Raw genomic sequence first — 22,914 nt, forward strand, 5'->3', positions numbered from 1 at the left:
TCTGGAAGGAGCCACCTGGCCCGCAGGTGGCAGGGAAGCCAATCCTGGGAGAGAAGCCTGCATCTGCCCGAGTCCTGGGGCTTCCTCCACGGGGTCAACTTTGCTTCCTGCCCCAACAGCCAGGACGGGGTGGCAAAGGCTGCCCCTCGGCCTTTGCTGAGAGGTGAGCTTCCTCCTAAGGGCCATTTCTCCGCAGGGCACCATTTGCCACTGCTCCAAGGAGGCCGGGTGGGACCCAGCTCCAAGGTGACCCACTCCTTGCCACACAGAGGAGCTCCACACAGGTCTGCTTGGTGTGGCTCCAGCTGCAAATGGCAGGAAGTCACTGTCCCAGGAGGATCTGAGGACCAGGCCTCTTGGTCCTGGCTGAGGAGCACAGCTGGCTCCTTGGGAGCCCCAATGGCTAAGATGCTCCCCAAACTGGATGCTGATGAGACTCCCACCCACTGCGGTGCTGAGGAAAGCAGGCCCGGGGAGTACATGCACCCAAGCTGACAGATGCCCACCGCAATGTGTAATGACGGAGACCCCACAGACAGCGAGAGACGGGTTACGAGGAGGGCCCTGTGCTTTGGAGCATGGCACTGGCGGGGCTCGGAGAGGACGTGACTCCTGCCACTCAGCCTCAGGTCCCGAGTGCAAGACCAGCTCACGTCAGCTGCTTCTGCCACCTGTCACTGCTATGCACAGAAATACCCAGAGGCCCAATCGCTAACCAGCTTGTGTTGGCCCCAGTCCCCGCTCCAGGTGGATGCCAGAAAGCTCTCGGCGGGGCGGGCGTCCTTTCTTCCTTTGGGTGACCCCTGGGTCAGTGCTTCTCCAGCTCCCCTAAAGAGCTCCTGGAGGTGGGAAAGGGTAGGTGGGGGCTTCCGGTCTTTCACTATGGGTGTAATTCAAAGTAGCTCTTTGAAGTCAAGACCATTCACCCATGCTGTCTTATCTGAAAAATTCTTGTGAATTTTGTATTCTGCTCCACAATACAAACTGTATTGGTTTTAGTAAAGCAAAGGCATTTTACATTATTTAGCAAGGAAATAATTTTTGCTCCTCTGTCTTCCATCATCTGGGACAAGTGATGCCTTTGGAATGTGTTCTCAGTGTACATTGCACGTTCTCTCTTTTTTTTTTTTTGAGACAGAGTCTCGCTCTGTCACCCAGGCTGGAGTGCAGTGGCACTATCTCAGCTCACTGCAAGCTCCGCCTCCCGGGTTCAAGCCATTCTCCTGCCTCAGCCTCCCGAGTAGCTGGGACAACAGGCACCCAACACCAAGCCTGGCTAATTTTGTTTTTGTATTTTTAGTAGAGGCGGGGTTTCACCGTGTTAACCGGGATGGTCTCAGTCTCCTGACCTTGTGATCCGCCCGCCTCGGCCTCCCAAAGTGCTGGGATTACAGGCGTGAGCCACCGCGCCCGGCCAACTCTGTGTACATTCTCTAACAGCATCCCATGTCATGCGATGTGTTCGTGGGCCAGCTGAGGGTTGCTGGGAGGTGGGCTGGGTGGATCTGAGGGAGGGAGCCAGCCTAGGAGGGGCCAGCCCAGGCCCACTCAGCAGAAAGCCCTGGAGTGTTGCCATTGGAGGAAGAAGCACCCAGAGGCCTCCCAGGGACCAGTGTCCCAGCTGGAATGGCCTTTCCCACTGTCCCTGGAATGTACCCCTGGATTCTGGGGCAGTGTGTGATCTCCCAGCTCTGGTGGGTGGAGGCTGGTACTAGAATCAGCCCACAAGGAAAGGCCAGCAGGACCACAGCCACATGCCAGGGACAGGTCCTCTCACACCTAAGGTGGCAGCTCCGAAGTGGGGGCAGAGCTGGGGGATGCCCCAGAGACACATCTTCCATCTGTTAGCACAGAGAGCTTGGTCGGATCAGAAGGCCAAACTGAGAGGCCTTTCCTTCTCTCCACTTCCTTAGGAGCAAGGCTCTCAGTCTTCCCAGATGCCTACCCCAGGGCCAAGCTGCCCCAGAAGTCACAGGATAACCCCCTCTGTCTCTGGCCAGCTGCAGGGGCAAGCTGCCTGGGCTCACCCACCTTACACTGAGGCTTGCCCAGGAAGCAGGCACCTGGATAGTAAAGTTTGAGCTCTTAGTCCATGCTCCCCACTCTGCCTGAGATGACAGGGTTCTCCCTCACCCCTGAGGCCAGAAGGGGGCCTGCCCAGGAGACCAGCCAAGCCCAGGGGAGCTGCACGCAGGTCTCACTCCAATCCTCTCACCCAGGCAGGAGGCTCAGTTGCCTAAGAAGCATTGAAAATAGAGTCTAAGTCTAAGCGGCTTAGTGGGGTTCCAAGAAGGGCCAGCAGGTGGAGGTGGGGACAGGGAACCCTAAATTTTCTCAACTTGGCCTTGGGGAGAATCAGATGCTGTAAGACAAGAAAGAGACACAAAAGTTCCGCTCACCTTCTCTTCTAGGGACCCAGGTCACTTAAAGGTGTCCCAGTGTCCTTGGCCAGAAGAGGGCCCACCCCACCCCCTCAGCTCCAGGGCTGCAGTGTTGAACCGCCTGGGTTTATTCTCTTTGTAAACACAGGCACAGGCGAGGCAAGTCTACACAGACAGCATCCTCTCGAAGTTCAGCACGGCCCTGGCTGTTGTATCCACAGGACCTATCACAGGCATAAGTGACATTTCCCAGAGATCCTCCCCAGTGGGTCTCCAGGGTAAACCCCATTGCCTGCCTATCTCTAGCCTGGAAGAGGTCCCCCTTGCATCTCTGTATGAAGAGCTGGCCTGCTCAGACCTCCCTGGGGTCCTGCGCAGACGGCCTGGGGTCAGGTCAGGACAGAGGAAATTTGTTCTGAATCCGCACCTTTGTGGGTGGAGGAGAAATGATGAAAATGGCAGTTTCCAAAGACCCTGGGCAAAAGGCAGCCGCTCATTCCCTCTCCTGCCACCCTTGATGCCCCCTCTTCCCGGGCTAACCCTGCTCAGGCTTCAGGTCTCACCAAGGGGGGTCGCTTCCTCTGTGAAACCTTCCTTACCACTAGTTGGATTCAGCTTTTTGACAGTCCCTCCTGCACTCACTTATTCACGTGTGCCTGCATTCATATCACAAATATGTACTGCAGCCCACCACGTGCCAGCCCTGGGCTAAGTGATGGGGGTCCGGCAGACGGGGCCTTTGACCCTGGCGCTCACAGTGGGTCGCAGGGGAGGGAGGAGAAGACCCCTAGGTCTGGGGGAGGCGCTGCAGCTCCGGGATCCAGAAGGCTGGGATTCCTCCTCCCATCTTCCCCCATCTCCACGCCCGGTCTCTCCCAGGATGGCTGCGCCCCAGCTGAGATTTTGGGGACGTCGGGTCCCTGCCCCGCGGCCCCAACGTGGGGATGATCGCCCTCCGCAGGGCGGGGCTGCGCAAACAAAAGCTATGCTAAGGGGACAAAGGCTGCGCCGCGGGGACAAAGACTTCGCCGCAGCTGCCGCTGCTGCTGCGCGCGCGGGCGCGCGCGAGTTCTCTGCGCCCCAGACCCACGCCCCCCACCCGGCCTTTAGCCAAGCAAACAAATCCATGTTTTTAGATCTAATGAGGGCAGACAGTCTCTTCCCCAAACATTTTCCCCCGGGCATGGCAGAGGGGACAAAGGGCGCATCCCACATGCAGCGGAGGCCACGGAAGGAGGGAGCCAGGACTCGCCGCCCACCGAAGGCCCGCGGTCCCCGCCGCACGATGCGGCGCACTCGGAAGCGGCTGGCCGGGCTCAGGCCTTCCTAGTCCCGCGGTCCTCGCAGTCCCTGCGGGTGCCCCAGACCCTGCAGGGCGCGGAGCCGCCAGCCGTTCCGCGAAGGGCCCCGCATTGCGGCTGCGCGTCGGCGGGCGGGCGCGCGCGTGGGCGAGAGTGTGTGCGCGCGCGTGGGCGAGAGTGTGTGCACGCGCGCCGCCGGCAGCCGTGCCCCAGTTTGCTCCGCGCTGCAGTCCCCTGGCGCCCACCCCTTCCCCAGCCCTCCTCCCCTCTCCGCGGCGCACCCGTCTCCACGGACCGGCCAGCGCGGAGGGAGAATCGGCCCAGCGCCCGCGGGGGCGGGAGGGGCTGAGCCGAGAAGCTGCGGAGAGAGAGGGGAGGAGACGGGAGGGACAGGCGGGGAACGGAAGGCTCACCACCGCCCGGCCACTGCAGCATCGGCCCGGACGCAAAGTTCACGGCCAGGCCCCGTGGCTGGCCAGAAGCCTGGGACCCCCGCGCTCCCGGCTAGCTGTTCCCGCGGCCCCCTTTGCGCTGCGGCTGCGGCTGCGGCGCTGCTTCCCCTCCCCCCCCCCCCCCCTTAGTATTTATCAAGCTGGAGAAAGTATTTATCAAGCTGGGAAGGCTGGGCCCTTGGGTGGGTGAGTGCCTTGTATTCATTTAGGGGGAAAAAGAATAGCCAGGGAAGCCCCGCTTCTCCCCAGCCAGGTGGGGTCTGGCAGTTCCTCTGTCCCTGCCTCCCTTCCACTCATTCCTTGAAAGGACAACTGGCCCAGACCAAAGGAAAGCGTCCTTCAGGGCCCTGATCTGCTCTCTGCAGGGCCCCTGGGCCGAGGTGGACCCCAGGCTTGTCCCCTTTGGTTCAGCAGGGCGCTCTGAGCTGGGGGTCCAAGCTACGGAGCTGCTGTTCCCCTAGCTGTGCCCTGGCTGGTGGTAACAGAGGCGATGCTGCTGGACGCCCAGGCCTTGATGCCATCGCTGCCCCAATTCCTGTCACCCTCTTGTGTATCCTGCAGGTGCAGGGGTGCTTATTTCAACTTGGAGGCCCACAGAGTTCAGAGCTCAAAGTTCTGGGGGGAGGGGGCAGCTAGGGAGCAGGTGCCCAGCTTGGCGGCAGGCCCATCTCGAGGGGCCTGGGGTGGCCGAGGTCCCGGGGTGTGTCTGTCATGAAGCAGTTGGGTGGCTCCCCTTCCCCCCGGTCTCTATGGCAGCATCCTCCCATGCCGTAGCCTCTGGGGTACAGCTGGCTCTCTGGGTTTCCAGGGGGCCTGCAGATGTGTCCTGAGCTCTGTGACACTGCCTAACTGTGACTTTGCTCTCTGAAAAGGTTCCATCTGCCAGGCAGGGTCCTACAGTGGTCCCAGCATCCTTGGGTTCATTCTAGTGAGGCCGGCCAAGTCACTCAGGGAGAGCCAGAGCTCTGCAGAGTTCCCGACTCCATTCCCCAGTTGTTCTGCAAAACTAAAACCGGATTTCCTAAACGGGAGCCCCTGGTCACCCTGCCCTTCTTTGTTACATCCTGTGGGTGGCCATCACAGCTCTGTCTGGCTCCAGCCTCAGACAGGGATGCTGCCAAGGGCAGCTCGGTGCCCCAGGGCAGCCCATGCTAGGGTTTGCAGGCCCAAAGCTGCCCCAGGGAATTGTCTCCTGAGGGTTCACCAGCCAGGGCAGCTGTCAGCACCCTCTCTCGGCTGGGGCAGGGACTGGGATAAGGCTGAGGTTTACACACTGGGTGATTCAGGAAATGAACTATGTACCCAAGCCCAGAAATCCCCCAGCAGCCAACAGCAAGGGGCAGTCTGAGAGGTGAGACACAAAAGGCCAGCTGTGGGTGCGGGGTGTGTGGGGGAGTGTTGCTTAGAGAACCCACCCCTGCAAGGGGCCCAGGCTCAGCTTAGCCCAGACCTCAACATCCTGGGTTGGCAAGGTCTCCAGCAAGGTACCCCATGGAGTGTCACCTCTGTGGGCTGCCCTGATACTGAGGTTATGGACAGGCATCCCTCCTACCGCATCCCCAGTGTACCGGGCTCAGCCCCCCAGCCCTTGGCCAGCTCTGGGCCTCCTGACGTGTGCACAGGTGGGAAACGGCAGCCTCTGGCCCTGGCGTCCCCAGCCTGCCTTTGGCAGCTCTTCTATGCAGAGCCCCTGGTACCCCAAGGGGAACCACCAACACTCACCGACCCCCATGGCCAAGGCTGGCAGCTCTTGGAGTCCCTGCCTCTCCTTGACCACCAGGTCCTGCCTGCTCCCTTGAAGCCCACTGCGGTCCCTGACACTCTACCCTCTGCCACAGTCGCGATCCTGGGCTTGCCACAGAGGCCGTACAGGGCAGAGGTGGAATTAAAATCAGCCAAGAAGCTGGAGTTGAGGGTATTTGAGGGTTTCCAGGAGAAGATTTGGCTGGTTAGCCCCAAAAGCCAGAAGCAAGCCCCCAAATTCAAAAGAAGCCCAGGCCTGAGCTGCCTCCTGTCCTCTTTCTCGAGAGGCTTGGGGCTTGGTGATGGCCTCTGGGAACCCTTTTAACTTCCAGGAGCCCACGGAAACAGCCCTGGAGGGGCACAGCGGGTGCTTGGACCTTGCTGCCTGGGGTCCTTCGCCAGAGCCTCTTAGCTGCCCTGGGCTTGCTTGGCCACTCAGACAGCCCAGCAGGCATGCCAGCCACAGGCCCGCACTCACATACTTTTCAGTCTGTCCCAGGGAGAGACCGAGAATGAGGGTGGGGCCAGCCAGTGTCCAGACACAAATGGCTGACAGCATAGGCACTCAGCCTGGCGGTGGAGACCCAGCCGACCTTCCTTCGCTCACATTGGCACCCCTTCCTGCCCCTTTCTGGGTGCTTACTCTTCTTTCACACCTTATGCACACAGTCCCCAAGCATCCCTCTCTCTTGGTGCCTGGCAAGACGACCCAAGCACTGTTCTTACCGTCCAACGACAGCCAGTCGTGCTGGGAGGAAGGGAGCGTGGGCAGAGCCCGGGCTTTGTACTCAAACACCACGGAGTTGGAGATGATCTGGTTGTTGAAGGCAACTTGTAGGGTCACAAGACCAGTGTCATGGGCTGAAAGCGAGAGAAAAAGACCAGGTCAAGGGATGGGTAGGTACCTACAGCCTGGTGAACCACACAGGGCCTGGAATGTCCCCTCCCCACTACCCTTCATTGGTTAATGTCCAACTCTCCTTAATGGCAGCCTATGCCTGCTCATCCGAGGCCCAAACACAATGCTTCTTCTAGGAACCTTCTCGGTTCACCCAGACTCAGCCAGTTGTCCTGTGATCACTCCAGGTATTGTGACTGCCCCTTTGCTTTGTCCTCTGAATGAGGACAGGGGCTGGGTGCTCAGTACAGACTGGCTGAACAAGTGAATGAGTGAACAGCCCCCATCCCTGCCTCATGGCTGGCTGACTTCCCCCTCTTGTCCCATCCATCCTGGATGGGGCTCGGGTACAACATTTGCTTCAGACTTATTTGTGCTTATTTTGTTTCACCTATTCCTACAAGCTTGTCCTGACTCAATGAACAAGCCATCCCTTGTATTTTTAGAAGTTCTTCTGCTTCCCCGATGAAAGAGTTTCAGATGTGCCTCTGTTAACCTGGCCCCAGCTCAGCCCCAGTGGGTGCTGAGCTGGGGATGCTGGTGTGAAGGTTGCACCTCCCTCCAATGGCCCGACAGTAAGCTCTGGAAGACAGGGCACTGGCAGGTCTCGTTAACTGCTGTGGCCCCAACACAGGGCTCAACAAATAACTCTATTTGTGGAATAAACGAGGTATGTTCTCACTGTGAGTAAGACGAAGCCAGCCTGCGGTGGAGACCAGCTTCAGCTCTGGGGTTGAGGTTGCCTCTCCACGGCTCATGTTGGCATCTTGGGGGCTGGCCTGTGGCCCACAGAGGTGGCCTGTGGGCAATGGTGGGTGTGCACACTGCCCTGCCAGGCCTCATCCCTGGCAGATGTCTGGGTTCTGTGCCTTCTGCCCTGCTTTTCTGAAATACCAGATACCGATACCCAGGGCCTCCCCAGTACAGACTTCCAGGGAGGACACATGTGGGGATCATGTTGCTGTGTGGACTCTTGGTTTTCAGAAGCTTATGGACTCGAGGAAGCCGTCCAAGCCAGCCGCTCCCTAGGACAAGCAGAGCTCCAGCTTTCCTCCGAGGACTCTGATGCAGATCCCAGTCCCGATGGGAAAACCAGCTCATTGACGGGTGGCCGCTGTCCATCGTGGGTGGATGTGTTAAGGCAGCAGCCATCTTGCCATTGTCCCCAGGGAAGGCCTTCAGGAGTCACTGTCCAAGGGGACCCATGGGTTTTTCCTCTGTGATTTCCACCCTGGCTGGGAACCTCAGCTCCAGGCCACAACCTGAACCAAAGGACTCCACAGTGGAGGTCACATAGGACCTCCGAGGTGCCTAGGCAGGGAGCCCTGGCCAAGTCCAGAATCTGCTATGGCTCTGCTGGTGTCCCTGGGCGGGTTTCCAAGCTTGTGGTCGCATGCCTGCCCTGGAGATTGGCCTGGCTTGCCAACAGGAAGGCAGGTGGCCAGCACCTACACCCATCGGAGCCCGCTCAGGGCTCCTCCTTTTAGCAGCCTCCTTGGGCCAGCCTTGGAGAGCTCACGGCTTCTGCGGGACAATGTGTCCCAGCTTGCAGCGGGGGGTGGGGGGTGGCCTCTTCAACTGCTGCTGCTCTTCCACCATCTTCTGGCAAGTGCACAACCTGCAGCAACGCTGGAATGGTAGCAGACTCCAAGGCATTTCTTCCTTCCCAGAGAGATGGAGCAGAGGGGACCTACTGTGGTCTCCGGGGTCCCAGCCCAGCAGCCCTGCTCCTGCAGGTCCATCACCCAGGAAGCTTCCTGGACTCACTCTTCCCTTCCCCGCTGATGCAGTCCATCAGCGACTCCTGGGTCCATCCATTGCTCTCCATCTCCACTGCAGATGCTGTAGTCCATGCCGCCATCATTTGTTGCCTAGACTCCTCCATTAGCCTCCTGCCGAAGGCAACATCAGCGCACCTGAGACCCGCTCCTGCTGGGAGGGTGTCGGGAGGCCATAATCCAGCACGGGGGGCCACAGCCCAGCACCCCTACAGGAAACCAGGGGGAGTGTGGTGCCCAAGGGAGCCCTTCTCCTTACATCTGGAAAGATCAGCCCTCTGCCTTCTTCCTATGGTCTCCCTGCTTCTGTTCTTATCTTTCCCACACACCCAGAATCATCTTTAAAGACATCATTTAGATCAAGCCACTCCCTGCTTAAAGCTAACAGCCTCCAATTGCAGGTAAAATCAAACCAAACTCCTTCCTATGATACAGAAAGATGGACATGATTTGTTTTAGTTCCTGCTATCATCTCCAGTCTTACCGTATTCAGCTCCCCATACCCCACTCACTATCCTGTAGCCAGAGCCTTTCTCAGGCTTTAGATTCTCTGTGTTGCCAAACCTCTTTCTGCCCCAGGGCCTTTGCACTTCCCCTACCCTCTACCTGGCCTGGATGCTTCTCCCACTTCCCATGACTGGCTCCATCCCATCATCCAGGTCCCAGTCTGCAAGAGGCCTCTGCTCATCCATGTTCCAGAAGGAACCTCCTTCTTCCCAGGTGACGTTATTACCATATTCTACTGTTGGGATACAGTTTTCACCAGTTATCTTGGTTATTTCTTTTTCTCCTTGTTTGTTTTCTGTCTCCCTGCAGTAGAACATTAGCTCATGAGAGCTGGAACTGGCTCTGTCTTAATCTTCATGCCTAGTGCCAAGGTCAGTGCCCGGGATGTTATGGCGGCTCAGTAACTATTTGTTGAATGAATTGTTTTGAAATCCAATTCTTCACCTCATTTATTGTTTTTGTTTGTTTGTTTGCTTTTTGTTTGAGACAGAGTCTTACTCTGTCTTCCAGGCTGGAATGCAGTGGCATGATCTTGGCTCACTGCAACCTCCACCTCCTAGGTTCAGGTGATTCTCCTGCCTCAGCCTCCCTACTAGCTTACAGGTGCCCACCACCACGCCTGGCTAATTTTTGTATTTTTAGTAGAGACAGGGTTTCACCACATCGTCAGGCTGGTCTCGAACTCCTGACTTCAAGTGATCCGCCTGCCTTGGCCTCCCAACATGCTAGGATTACAGGCATGAGCCACTGCACCTGGCTCTCATTTTGAATTTCATCTTTTGCCTTCTGGTGACCTCTCAGGAATCCAGAGTAGGGCTCTCTGGCCAGCAGAGTCTTCTTGGTGGATTCCCCTATCTTCTCCCGAGCCCGAGTCACCTCTTTTCCCCAGCACCTCCTCTCACTCACTGCTCACTGCCCTCAGCTCACTGCCCTAACTTGGTGGGCTCCCTCCTGCCCCTGAAGCACCCCGGAGTCTTGCAGAAGACACATTCTGTGCCTGCATGTCTCCTGCTGCCTGTGACGGTGTGGGAGCTGCCAGGGCAGGACCCTGCTCGCCTGTTTTGCTTGGGCAGGTGTGTCAGGAGACGGGTGGGCATTGGCTGTCTGGGTTGCCAGTGCCCCCTCCTCCCGTGTTGTTCCTGGCTTGTGCTCACAAGCCTCTGAGCCTCTCTTTTTGGTGAGGCCAGTTTGATTCTGACTTCCAAGTGTTCATCCTTCGAGCTTAGCCTTAGATTCCTCTGGGGAGACCCAGAGATGAGGTCCCCAAGCAGCCAGTGTCATCTCCCAGGGCAATGATTCATTTGCACGCTGCACTCCTCCCTGGACCGAGAGCCCCTTGCGATCAGGGGCCCAGTGAGAAGCTGGGTCTTATTATTTGCTCCATTCCAGGCCCCTACTCTGTGCAGAGCAAGCAGGGGCTACTCAAAAGTTATTTGGCAAATGAAGAAGTGAATGAATGAATGAATACATCCAGTGCTGTTTTACAGAGCAATGTGTTTCAATTTGGGCCTCAAAGCAGAGATATCCAAAGGAGGCCCCCTTTGTGGAGTTAGCTGAAGACAGAATGCTGGCTGTAGCAGGGGGGGGTCCCAGCTCTCAGTGTGCCTTGAGCCTTGTGGCTCCTGGTCCCTTGGTCCGAGATACATTATGGCTAATATAATGAGCCCGAATGGCTAGAAGGGTGAGTGGCCTGGGCAGAGACTCTACCTGCCATCTCTGGGGACCCAGAAATGCCCCAGGACCAGGAGAACTGCCTGTTGAGACCCAAACTGCCCTGGTACCCTCTCCGAACTCCCCGTTGGGAAAGGAAGAGCGAAGGCCTCCTTAATGGGAACCCTTCAGGAATGGAACACTGGGCTAGGTGCTTCACACACCTCCTCTCACTCATTGCTCTCGCCCTGCTGGCAGGCAGTTTTCAGAGCTGTAGAAACTGAGGCCCAGAGAGGTCAGGCACTGAGCTCAAGCAACAGGGATGGTTTCTGGCTGATCTGGGATGGACCCAAGTGTGGCTGACTCCAGCCCTGGGGCCACACAAAGGCCAGCCCCTATTTTTCTGTGGAGGGGTCAGATAACTAAGAGCAGACCTGAGCAGCCCTGCCCTGGTCCTTAGCCAGGTGAGAACCAGGTACAGGAAGTGGCATCTATTTATAGGCCAGTCAAGTCCCATTCTGGCAGCAGGTGATGAGTGCACTGTTTAATACCGCAGTGCCCTCCCCGCCACTCCCGTCGGGCCGGGGTCCCATCAGCTGCACACAGCCCTGCGCTGTGATAGGCAGACCCGGCCTGGCTGCCACCCCTGCTGGCTGTGCTCCAGGCCGAGCAGGGCAGCTGAGTGGGCCTTCTGGAGCCAGGCCGGCGGGGGCTCGGCGGGTAGGGCTGGGCCAGCAGGGGGTGGGGTGGGCATCTTGGGCTGCAGCGCTGGCTCCCGGGAACTTTGTGGGGAAGATGGTGCTGGGTTCAGGCAGAGGCCGAGTATGCAGCCAGCCGTGGAGCAGGGGTTTTCTGCTCTGGTGGCTGCAAGAAGAGCCTGAGAGAGGTGGGGCACAGTGGCTCACCCCTGTAATCCCAGCACTTTGGGAGGCCAAGGTGGGTGGATCACTTGGATCAGGAGTTCGAGACCCGCCTGGCCAACATGGTGAAACTCCATCTCTACTAAAAGTACAAAAATTAGCTGGGTGTGGTGGCACAAGCCTATAGTCCCAGCTACCAGGGAGGCTGAGGCAAGAGAATCACTTGAACACAGGAAACGGAGGTTGCAGTGAGCCGAGACTGCATCACTGCGCTCCAGCCTGGCAAAAGAGCGAGACTCTGTTTCAAAACAAAAAACAACAAAAAGAAGAGCCTGAGAGAGAAGGAGAAAAGGAGAAATGCCTGGTGAGACTCAGCTGCCCCAGCCTGGGGGCAGGGTTCAAGGGTAGGGTGGGGGTGGCAGACAGCTGGGGCAGCCACGGCTCAGGCTGGACCACCTTGGGTGGAACCTAGAAGCACCCTGGGGCCTGCCTAGCACTGGCCAGCTCTGTACTCCCACCCCATACCTTTCCTCCTCACCCCCAGTCTTCTACACTGAGCATCTTCTCTCCTTTCCAGGCTCCCTGACGTTAGAGGACAGGGGTGGGTCTCCCTGCCCTTCCGCACCCCTGCGTCCTTACTCCCTCTCGTGTTTATGGTCAGGGCTCACTGGACAGGCCGTCCTGAGGGCTGGTGGTGATGAGATGGGGCAGCCAAGGGGGTCCTGCCAGCACCAGTCCAGGAGCAGAAGACATGAGCTCTGGAAACAGGCTTCAGATGCCTGGAGACTCATTCATTCCTTCACAATCTCCATCCCCCTCTGTGACATGTCCGGCACTCTGCCAGCCCCGGGGATACTATGGTGATCAAGAAGATAGTCCCTGACCCCATGGGACAGGCGAGTGAGGAAGCAGTGATGGCCAGAGATCAATGACAAGTTGACCAGACAGGGACACCATGCTAAGCAGATAATGCTGGAGCCTGGGGAAGGGCTTCAGCGCCACAGGGACAGCACAGAGGCCTCCTGACTGGGTTTCTTGGGGGATTTTTGAGCCCCTGAAATTGGAAGCAAATTATGTGCATGTATCTTTTCTGGGCACAGGGTAGATGGCTCTGTTACATTCTCAAAGGCGTTTGTGCTGATTATTGTTAGATTGACCTCCCATCACCACCCCATCTCCCTCCGTCCCTGCCAGGCTTTCTCCAGCCTTCTGCCCCCTGCCCTGGGCCCCCAGGAGGATGGAGCCTGTGTGTGGGCTGCATTGCCCGGGCTCTCCTGGCTTCTGGTTGGCTTGGACCACGGGAGGCACGGGCAGGTGCAGAGAAGCCGCCTTGCTGCAGAGGTGGTCTCTGGCCCCACCTCTCACCAGCTCTAGTCACCCTTTGGGCTGAGGGTGATGGCAGCTTCCCACTGTGGCCAGTCCTGGATACATCGCCTGGGCCTGGCTTATTCCTGCCCTAAATCGTGCTCTCATCACATTCGCTTCAAAATCCCAGTCAAGCGTGCCTGTGTCGCTGTCCTATATTAGGTCCTTGAGCCAAAGGAGGTGACGTTCTAACAGACTCTCTGGGATCCACTTCTTTACAGCTGAGGAAACTGAGGCCTAGAGTAAGGACACGACCTGCTCAAGGTCACCCCAAGGCCGACTCCGAGTCCAGTGCTCCTCAGGCCCTCACACCCTCCTTGGGGGCCTGGGGGGGCGGCTTTCTCACCTGGACAGTAGCAGCGCAGCACCCCAGGCTGAATCAGGGATGCAGGCACTGAGATCTGGTCAAACAGGCAGCTGTAGTTATTGCTGGCTTCTTGCCACGGGCCTGTGATGAGGACCTTCACTCCTCCCTGCAAGGAACAGAGAGGGGAACAGAGTTGGCGTGTGAACCACCGAGGGAGGCAGCGTGGGGAAGCCCCCCTGAGGCTGCACTGCTCAGATAGGGGTCTGTGCCCTTTGCCCCATGCAGATTCCCAGGCCCTCACTCCAGGGATTGCAGTGAGCCCCAACTTCTGAGAACCACAGCTCCAGGACTACAGCAAGAGGAAAGCCTGAGGCGCTCCTTCCCCGGCCCCTCAGGAAGCCCCAGGACCGGCAGCTCCAACCCCTGACTTTCTCTCTCTTGCGTAACTCGCAGATCCAGGCAGGAGGGAGTGCAGAGTTTTGCAAATCCTTTCAGCCCACGATGCCCCTGAGAACTGGCCTGGAAGGAAGCCGAGGGCAGGGAGGGGACTTGCTCTGTCATTCGCTTGTGGACAGACTGAGGGAACTCCAAGTTTTGAAAACAGGCCTGAGCATCTCAGTGTCAGCCCAGGGACCAGAAGTTCTCGTGGGGAGTTGAGGAGAGACCCAGGATCCCCAGGCTGTGGGGATGGCAAGGTGAGGGGGCCTGGAGCAGGATGGGCTGAAGAGCCCGATGAAGAAACAGAGGAGCTAAGTGCAGGAGATGCTCAGAGACTGCCCTGGGAGCTGAGTTTGGGGCTCAGAGCTTGGGGCTGGGAGTGGAACGGGGCTGAGCATCTGCCCCCCTCCCCCAACCCTGTGCTATCAAAGGTCCTTGAGTCTGTGCCACTGCCTACACAGCTATCCTGGGGTCCCACAAGCAAGCAGTGACCATGCAGCCTGGCTGGGAGCAGCCTCGAATGACCTTCCTCAGCTCCGGGGGGGAGGACCCCACCCCCAGGAACCTCCCAGGGCACCCAGGGGCAGGAGAGCATCGGAAGGGCTGGGGTACTCCCTGACTCTCCGTTCGGACCAGCCTGGGGCTGCTGCAGAAAGCGGAGGAGGAGGGTGGCCTCATGTCCAGGGCCCGGGCAGTCCTGCTTCATGGCCATTGTCCTGCTTAGTGATGAGAGAGGGAGGTGCGAGGTGGACGGCACCTTGTAGGTCCCCTACTTACGGCTTAGCCGAGGAGAGGGGCTGGTCACTGAGTAGAGGGAGGCTCTCCCTGGGGATGAGGAAGGTGGGGGTGCCGGCCTCCCGGACTCTCCTGGCTAACCTTGGGTGGACCCACCCCAGAGGCGCCATCCACCCCACCCCCAAACCAGTAAACACCTTTCCCTGCAGGGGGGCGGAGAGCTGCTAGGTCAGGGCGGAGAGCACCACCTAGTGTCCAGGCTGGAGAAGGCCGCCAGGCAGGCTGGAGCCTGCCTGGGGTGAGGAGCTGCTGTGAGCCCACCTTCCCCACTGCTCCAGGCCAGCGAAGTGATTCCCTACCCCCCAACTCCGTGCCAAACAGATGCTCCCTCCTGGTCAGTCACTCATTCTTGCTTGGCCTCTCCTGGGCCCTGGCCCACCCCTGCCCTGGAGGGAGCCCCGGCCTCTACAAGGAGCCCGCCCTAGGCGCCCCGCAATGTTCCTGGAACCCAGGCCTGGCCCAGGGCATCTGCAGCAGGAGTGAGTGTTTCCAGGGATGAGGTGGAAGTAGCTCCTCCCATCACCCAGCCAGGAAAAGAGACTTCTTCCACGGAAGGGGCTCTCCCAGGCTGGAAAACATATTCCACCCCTGCTCTTGCATGAGCCTGGTTCTGGCCTGGGAGGTCACTTTACTGCTACGGCAGCGGAGAGAGCTTAGGATCGAGAAACAAAAGCAGGAGGCCTGCTCCTGCGCCTCAGTAGCTGTGTGTCCTCAGGCAAGTGGCCCAGCCTCTCTGGGTGGCATCTCCTCACTAGGGGCCCTTCTGACCGCAGCATTCCTTGTTCTGATGCCCAGGGATATTTGCGGCTCTGTGGAAGTGGCGGGGCATTGGGGGGAGTGAGTGCCTGGCTGAGAAGAGTGCCAGCGGACAGGTGGAGCCTGACTTTGGGATGTCTGGAAGCACCAGAAGGCCAGCTCAGGGCACCATCCCCCAGGATCCTGGGAAGTGGAAGAGCAGTGACTTCAAAAGGCCACAGACAGTTACCATGTGAGAAAAAGGGAAAAAATAATAACCGCAATCAACAGCTGCTAGCATGAGGCTGGGGCTGCTGCCGGGAACAAAGAACTGCAGAAATTACTGGAGAACATCAGGACCTTCTCCATGGAAACCGCCGCAGGACAGCTCAGCATCCATCCATTCAAGTGATGGTTCCCATGGCAACAGCCCGCCTGGCTGCGCTGAATTGGTGGTGACGCGCGTGCCTGAGGCTGTAATGGCAGGCTCTTCTGCCTGCTGCAGCAGGAGTGTCAGTGGTGGGAGATGACGCAGGAGGGTTTGGGGGGCGGGGAGGGGGCACGAAATGCCATCTGAGGTCTCTGAGTCCTGAGATAAAGGGCCCATGTCTGATGCAGCCAGGGCAGATGCTGGGGCATAGGGGGATGCCTCTGGTGTGTGTGTGTGTGTGTGTTGGTAACCAGCTGCAGCCGGAGGTGGAGGGGTGGACAGAGATAGGAGAAATGGGAGCAGTCTGTGGGAGGGAGGGCCACTCAGAGAAGAGACAGCAGGATGGCCTTGGCCATCGCATTCCTGCTAAGTGGATGCACTGAGGTTTAGAGCTAGGTGGGGGTGCTGAGTAACCGTTTAGCCAAACCCCATTTTGCAGACCGGGAAGCAGGGCCCAGGCCGACGAGCCTGCCTGTAGAGCCCTCCCTGAGCTTGGCAGAACCCGGCCAGATTGGATTCCTGATGCAGTCAGTGCACAGACAGGCTGGCAGGGAGGGGACAGGACGAGGGCCAGACGAAGGGAGAGAAGTGTCAGGAGAGAAGGTGCTGTCTCCTGCAGAACCCAGGATGGGGGCACCCCTGCTGTGGTGTGGAGACAGTGGCCTGGTAGGAGAGGACAGCAAGGAGGAAGGGGCCTTTCACAACCTCTGAGGCCTCACTGTGTGGCCAGGTGGGGCCCCAAAGGGCCTAGCTGGGTGGCATATGCGCATTTTCCAAAATCAAGCTGAATTTCAGCAGCTTTTGGTTGTGGGTAACTGGAAGCATTGAGGGCTTCTGGGAAAGCAAGGCTGGCCGCTCCCTCTGCTGGGCTGCCAGGCTGCCATTGTGTTCCTGTTCCTGGGCCGCCCTCGCGTGGCGAGCTGCTGAACTGCAGGCCCAGAAAGGACAGAAGGAGCCAGGCCTGCTCCTGTCCCACTCGTCAGGACACCCAGGAGGCTGGGGTGTGGGTCTGCACCCAACCCAGGGCCTGTCTCACATGCCAGAACCTCGGGAAAAGAGGGGACCCGCCTCCCACTTCCTGGCTTCTGCAAGACATTAAGGGCTCCAGGACTCCTCTAAGTGTCCCGAGGACCAAATCTCCCAGGTCCTAGGACTGGGAGTGCCTCGAGGCCACCCCCTCTCAGCCATTTACACATAAGGAAACTGAGCCCCAGAGAGTCAGGTCTCAAGGAGCCAGGACCAGAAGAAGACAGCTTTGACCGTCCCCCGGCACCCTGATCCTGGCCTCCCTCCCTGTCCCTTCGCATCACTTTCTTAAGCCCAGGATCGGGGGTGTGGGGAAGATGCCCAATTGGCCTTCACGGGGTGGGGTGGGGGGTGTGGTGGGCACTCTGAAGGTGCCACTGAGCTCAGAGTCACTGGTAAGAGTAGGAGGTCAGGGCCGGGTGTGGTGGCTTACGCCTGAAATCCTAGCACTTTGGGAAGCTGAGGTGGGCGGATCACTGGAGGCCAGGAGGTCGAGACCAGCCCGGCCAACATGGTGAAACTCCGTCTCTACCAAAAATACAAAAATTAGCTGGATGCAGTGGCGCGCACCTGTAATCCCAGCACTTTGGGAGGCCGAGGCAGGTGGATCACTTGAGGTCAGAAGTTTGAGACCAGCCTAGGAAACATGGTGAAACCCCGTCACTACTAAAAATACAAAAATTAGCTGGATGCAGCAGGGCGTGCCTGTAATCCCAGCTACTCAGGAGGCTGAGGCAGGAGAATCACTTGAACCTGGGAGGCGGAGGTTTCATTGAGCCGAGATGGCACCATTGCACTCCAGCCTGGGCAAAAAGAGTGAAATTCCTTCTCAAAAAAAAAAAAAAAAAAAAAAGCAAAAAACAAAAAAACAAAAGAAAAACAGCAGGGGGGTCAGAAACACGGTCACACCAACCTACACCAAGAGGAAGCCCAGTCTGATCCTTCTGGGCTCTTCCTATCGGGGATGGGAGAGCTGGGGGCGTCTGTACACAGATTTTCTTAGCTTTGCCAGCGGGCAAGAAGGATGAGGAAGTTGAGCCCCCCCTTCTTTGGTGTTCTCCAACCAAGTGGGCCGTGGGCAGCCATCTCCCGGGCAGTGTCCAATCAGGGCCCATGATGCACATGCTGGTCTCTGAGCACCCAGATGGGCTGGGTAGAGGTCAGGATGCACGTGCTTGTCTGCACTAGGTTATTTAGGGAAAGCCTGGGCCACTCTGTCCCCTTCCTGTGCTATTCTGCTCTACAGAAAAAGCAGAGATTCCTCTGCTGCTTGTGTCCCTGAGGCAAGATGCTTTGGTCTTTGGAGTAGTGGTTCTCAAAGTCAGATCCCCAGGAGCTGAGGTGGCCTGGGGGCTGGGGGAGGGTGCAGGTTGGCATCCTTCATCCTATGACCTGTGTTGAATTTTGCAGAAAGCCAGGTTTACTTAAGAAGGATCTTCAGGATGACTCTTCAGAAGCTGTGCCCTGTTCAGTTTTGAGAGAGATTTTTTGTTTTTGTTTTTGTTTGGCTTAGAGAAGTAGGGTGAAGGCTGTGGACGTAGATGATCTATGATGGTGACTTTTTCTTTCTTTTTTTTTTTTTTAAGATGGAGTTTCACTCTTGTCGCCCAGGCTGGAGTACAGTGGCGTAATCTCGGCTCACTGCAACCTCCGCCTCCAGGGTTCAAGCGATTCTCCTGCCTCAGCCTCCCGAGTAGCTGGGATTACAGGCACGTGCCACTACGCCCAGCTAATTTTTTGTATTTTTAGTAGAGACGGGGTTTCACCATGTTGGCCAGGCTAGTCTCGAACTCCTGACCTCAGGTGATCCACCCACCTTGGCCTCCCAAAGTGCTGGGATTACAGGCATGAGCCACTGAGCCTGGCCAATGGTGACTTTTGAATTTTTTTAAGCAACCCTGGGACTCCTTTTCAATAAAAAGCAAAGCAAAACATAGATGGACTCAACACATAAATCGAGAAACAGCAGATGACTCTGGCTGGAGCTGGGGGAGCGTTTTGCCTCCAAAGATACCCTGACTTTTTCTCTTTTTTTTTTTTTTTTTTGAGACAGGGTTTCACTCTGTCATCCGGGCTGGAGTGCAGTGGTACAACCACAGCTCACTGCAGCCTCAACCTCTTGGGCTCAAGTGCTCCTCCGGAGTCAGCCTCCAGAATAGCTGGGACCATAGGCAGGCCCCACCACACCTGGCTTATTTTTTTAAAATTTTGTTGAAACCAGGTCTCACTATGTTGTCCAGGTTGGTTTGGAACTCCTTGGCTCAGATGATTCTCCTTGCCTCAGCCTCCCAAAGTTCTGGGATTACAGGTTTGAGCCATGGCACCCGGCCAAGGACCCCCTGACTTTAAAGCTACTTGCCCCAGTGAAGTTTGAGAACCACTGCGTGAAAGACGGAGGTGTTCAAGTGCCGTGGGGACACAAGGAGGGGAAAACGTCATCTTTATGGTCCAGAGCTTCCTCTGAAGGGTGGCGCAGGGGCCAGCGAGGTGGGTGGGAGGGGAGGTGACAGGTGGTGGCAGCGGCGGCAGCTTACCTCTGGGTAAGACCACTCTGGGGAGTAGTCGGTCACCATGAACACCCGTCCGCTCTGCTGCAGCATGCCCAGGGTGCCCTGGGCCGAGGCGGCCGAGACCACCTCGGCGACGTGCATGTAGGCCATGGTGCCGGCCCCGCCCTCCGAGCTGCTCAGCTGCAGGCTACCCTGCTGGGGGCTGCAGCAGGGGAGGCACATCTCTGCCTGGGTGAAGGGGGCCCGCGCCCCGTCCTCTGACTGTGAGAGCGCCGTGCTGTCCCCCGACACCAGCTGGTGCCCATAGATGGTGCTGCCGCCCCCCTCCACGGAGATGAAGTCGTTGATCAGGTCGGAGAACTGGTTGCTGAAGGAGATGTCAAAGTGGTCCAGGCTGAGCTCCATGTTGGAGGCGTTGCCGAGGCTGGGCTGGGCCACGGGGTAGAGTCCCTGCACCACGTTGCCCGGGAGGATGGGGACGCCGCCGGCGCTTCGGATCACCCCGTTGGTCTCCGGCTGCAGGTAGTGCTCAGAGCTACAGGCCTGCAGCTCCCCAGACTTGAGCAGGACCTCGCTCCCTTCCGCCGCCTGCGAGGTCTCCATGGTGACATCCCCTTCCGCCGTCATGGCCTGGAAGTTGGCCTGGAACTGCATGAGGTGGAGGGAGGAAGTGGACTCTATCCGCGTCTCCACGTGACCGCTGCAGGAGCTGGTTTGGGACGAGGCCTCCGTTTTCACCGTGGGCATCACGAAGGTGCCCCCAGAGTCACTCAGGCTGCTGTGGGTGTTCTGCTCGACGGGGAGGGGTTTGCTGGCGTCCTGCAGGAAGAAGCTCGGGGAGGGGGTCTGGTGGATGTGGGGGCTGTGGCCCGTCTGGCTGAAGCTGGACGCGTAGTCCTTGTTGGAGTCGATGGCGCTGAAATCCATCTGCTCCAGGGTGGTGCTGGGACTCAGGCCGCCGCCCGACGGCAGGAGGCTGGAGCCGGCGGTCAGGGTGAGGGAGCTGGCTGCCGCGGCCGCCGCGGAGGAGGAGTACGCTTCTTTGGCCATCTGCTGCTCGAAGGAGGTGTCCTCGGTCTTGATCTCCTTGGTGAGGACGGTGGTAAAGCTGAAGCTCCGCTCCCCGGGCGGCGAGTGCCGGATGTTGGAGCTGACCATCTCGGCTTTCAGGCCTCCACCCCCGTACGTCTGGCCCTGCTTTGGGTTATTAAGGAAACAGTCGGGGTCAAAGTTCATGGTGGTTTCTGGAATCTTCCGACCACCGTCGAGGGTGGTGGAGAGGACCAGCTCTTCGGACACGTTGGTGGGCAGCATGGACAGGCTCTCCGAGCTGCCCGTGGTGGGGAAGGCGAACTTGTGGCCGTCGGAGCTCACGGCCAGGACGAGGCCCTGAGAGGCGTCGGGTGAGAGGAGGTGGTGGTTGGGGCCAGCGGTGGGGGACATGGTGTACACGGCCTCATTGGTGACCTCTGACATGAACACCGTGGCGCTCTGGGACAAGCTCCCCATCACAGAGGCCACCGCCATACTGGACACACCTGTGACCACCGGGCTGTCCACCATGTCCGGGTCGCTGTTGAGCCCGCTGCTGATGGACACGGGGGAGCTCTGGGTGGTGTCGGGGACTTCCACCTGGTTGGTAGAGGAGACCTCGGTGCTGCTCTGGTGCAGCAGCACGGGCTTGGCCACCTTGCCATTCCTCTTCTCGCGGCTGGAGCCCTTGCTGTGGCTGTGCTCGTGTTTGCCCTCCGACACGTCATTGTGCTGCACCTCCGAGTGGCTCCCGTACCCCCCTGTCCGTGGCTCCACCTTCGGCGAGATGATACGGTGTTTGGCACTGTTACACTTGTGATGAACGCTGCTGCCAGCTCCTGCAGAGTTCAGAACACAACACCCGCACGCACACGCAGGCACACACGTGCACACACACCCACACACAAAAAGAGAGTCAGAGCTAGGACCGTGGCGGACCTGCCCCACAGCAGAGTCCAGGCCCGGTACCCCAGGCAGGCCACAGACCCTCAACCCTTGGACACGTACCCCAAGCCCGGGGGCCGTCCCACGCCCCTTTGACCCTCCTCCAAAGATCAGAGGGGCTTTGGCCTTGATGCTCTTTTCGAAGAGGAAGCACATGGGAAGTCGGGAAGGAGAAGGTGGAGAGAATGTCAACATCCAGGAAAGTCCCCTCCGCCATCAGAGACAGACACCACTCACCTGGAAGGGCTTTTGCTGGCAAGAGGGGGTCAGCCTGGGGAGGGTGGCTATGTTGGTATCCTGCCCCCCTCCCCTCCCCAACTTCCCACAGTTGCTCAGGCTGTGTCCCAGTAAGGAGCCACCCCTGGGGACTGGCAACCAGAGGTCAATGGGGAGGTGATAGAAATGCACTCTCGGGACCAGCTCTCAGGCCCCAGGACCAAAGAGGGTTCTCGACCCTGCTCCAGAGGCAGAAAGGTATGTAACCCCAGGCCTACCCTCAGCTCTCTGGGGTACAAAAATTCTTCTAGGTCCTAAGCAGGGACAGAGCCCTTGCTCCTCATTTCAGATGTACAAGCCTCAGGAGCTGAGCATTTCTGAGCTTGGCAAAGCCTCTCTGGCAGCTCCTCCAGCCCCGGCAGCCAGGACGGCTTTTCTCTCCCTCCCACTGGATATTTTCACCATTTTCATTTCATCTGATGAGGGTCACTTTGCTTTTGATGAAAGGGCGAATTCTCCCTGATCCTGTTACGGCCTCACCACCAAGACTCCTAAATGCACCAAGACTGTGCAGAGAAGTGACACGACCCTCTAATGGGACTATCTAATTAAGTCAGCCCAGGGAGAGAGGACACACATTTCAAAGAGCAAATACCATTATCAGAAAAACAGACACATTAGGAAGGACAGCGTGGGACGCTTTATGTTCTTGGAGGAGACAGAGGTTAAAGAAGGAGGTTGAGCCTGTGTGGTGTCATTGACGCAGGGCAGGTCTTCCTGAAGACCCCAGTGCCCTCTGGCAGAGGATGCCCAAGAGTGTGGGCCTGAACAGAGAGGCCCTGAGTCCCAGAGCTCCTCGATCCCCCAACTCTGCTGCCCCCCCAGTTCTTGCCCCATGGAGGAAGCTGTCCCTCTGGACACTGCTCCCTCCTGCCCAGAGTGGACTGCCAGCCAGTTGCAGGGCAGGACGAGGCGGAAGGCCTGCCTTGTGTCTGTGCTGGGTGCGGTGGTGTCGCCCAGTCCCTGACTGTCCCCCTCCTCCCTCACTAGATGTCATGGCTATTCCCACAGAGGACAGCCATGACGGCTGCCTGGTAGGGCCCTCTGTCCCCGTGGAGCCCCCCCGGGAGCCCCGGCTCACCCAGGCTGCCGGTGCAGAGGCAGTTGTGGGTCCGCGGCTGGGGCTTGGTCTGGTGGCTGTCGAGGATCTGCTGCACCAGCTGTTCCACCGAGAAGCCCGAGCTGCTGTTCCCATTGCTGCAGGTCCACTTGATGCCATGGACTGCGGAGAGAGAGGCAGGGGGGCTGTCAGAGCCCGTGGGTGCAGAGGGGGCCTGGGTGGAGCCAAGGGGTAGGACCCAGGCCCTCCCTGAGGGCAGCCCTCTCTCTGCTGGAGAGCCAGCTCCTGGGGCAAATTGATGAGTAGGAGAGGAGGAGGGGAAGGGAGGCCAGGCTGCCCCCGCTGGACCCCCTGCTCCCATCGGGGGTTCTGAGCTCTTCCTCACACTCCTCGCTCCCCCTCACTATGGTGCAGCCCAGGGAGTG

The 22,914-nt window shown here is 58.5% G+C and overlaps 1 protein-coding gene across 10 annotated transcripts in view; it reads right to left on the reverse strand.

Annotated features, from left to right (window-relative positions):
- Positions 1-22,914, reverse strand: part of CAMTA1 (calmodulin binding transcription activator 1) — a 979,133-nt gene that overhangs the window by 86,455 nt on the left and 869,764 nt on the right. For all 10 annotated transcript variants that reach the window (XM_054557106.2, XM_054557095.2, XM_024253799.3 and 7 more), the window contains 4 exons: positions 22,511-22,651; positions 19,201-21,047; positions 13,282-13,408; positions 6,604-6,738 (listed from right to left, as the gene is read on the reverse strand). In XM_054557106.2, the coding sequence (XP_054413081.1) occupies positions 6,604-6,738; positions 13,282-13,408; positions 19,201-21,047; positions 22,511-22,651 (2,250 nt within the window). The remainder of the gene's footprint in view (positions 1-6,603; positions 6,739-13,281; positions 13,409-19,200; positions 21,048-22,510; positions 22,652-22,914) is intronic.

Source organism: Pongo abelii, chromosome 1, assembly GCF_028885655.2.
Source record: "Pongo abelii isolate AG06213 chromosome 1, NHGRI_mPonAbe1-v2.0_pri, whole genome shotgun sequence".
Taxonomy (NCBI): domain Eukaryota; kingdom Metazoa; phylum Chordata; class Mammalia; order Primates; family Hominidae; genus Pongo; species Pongo abelii.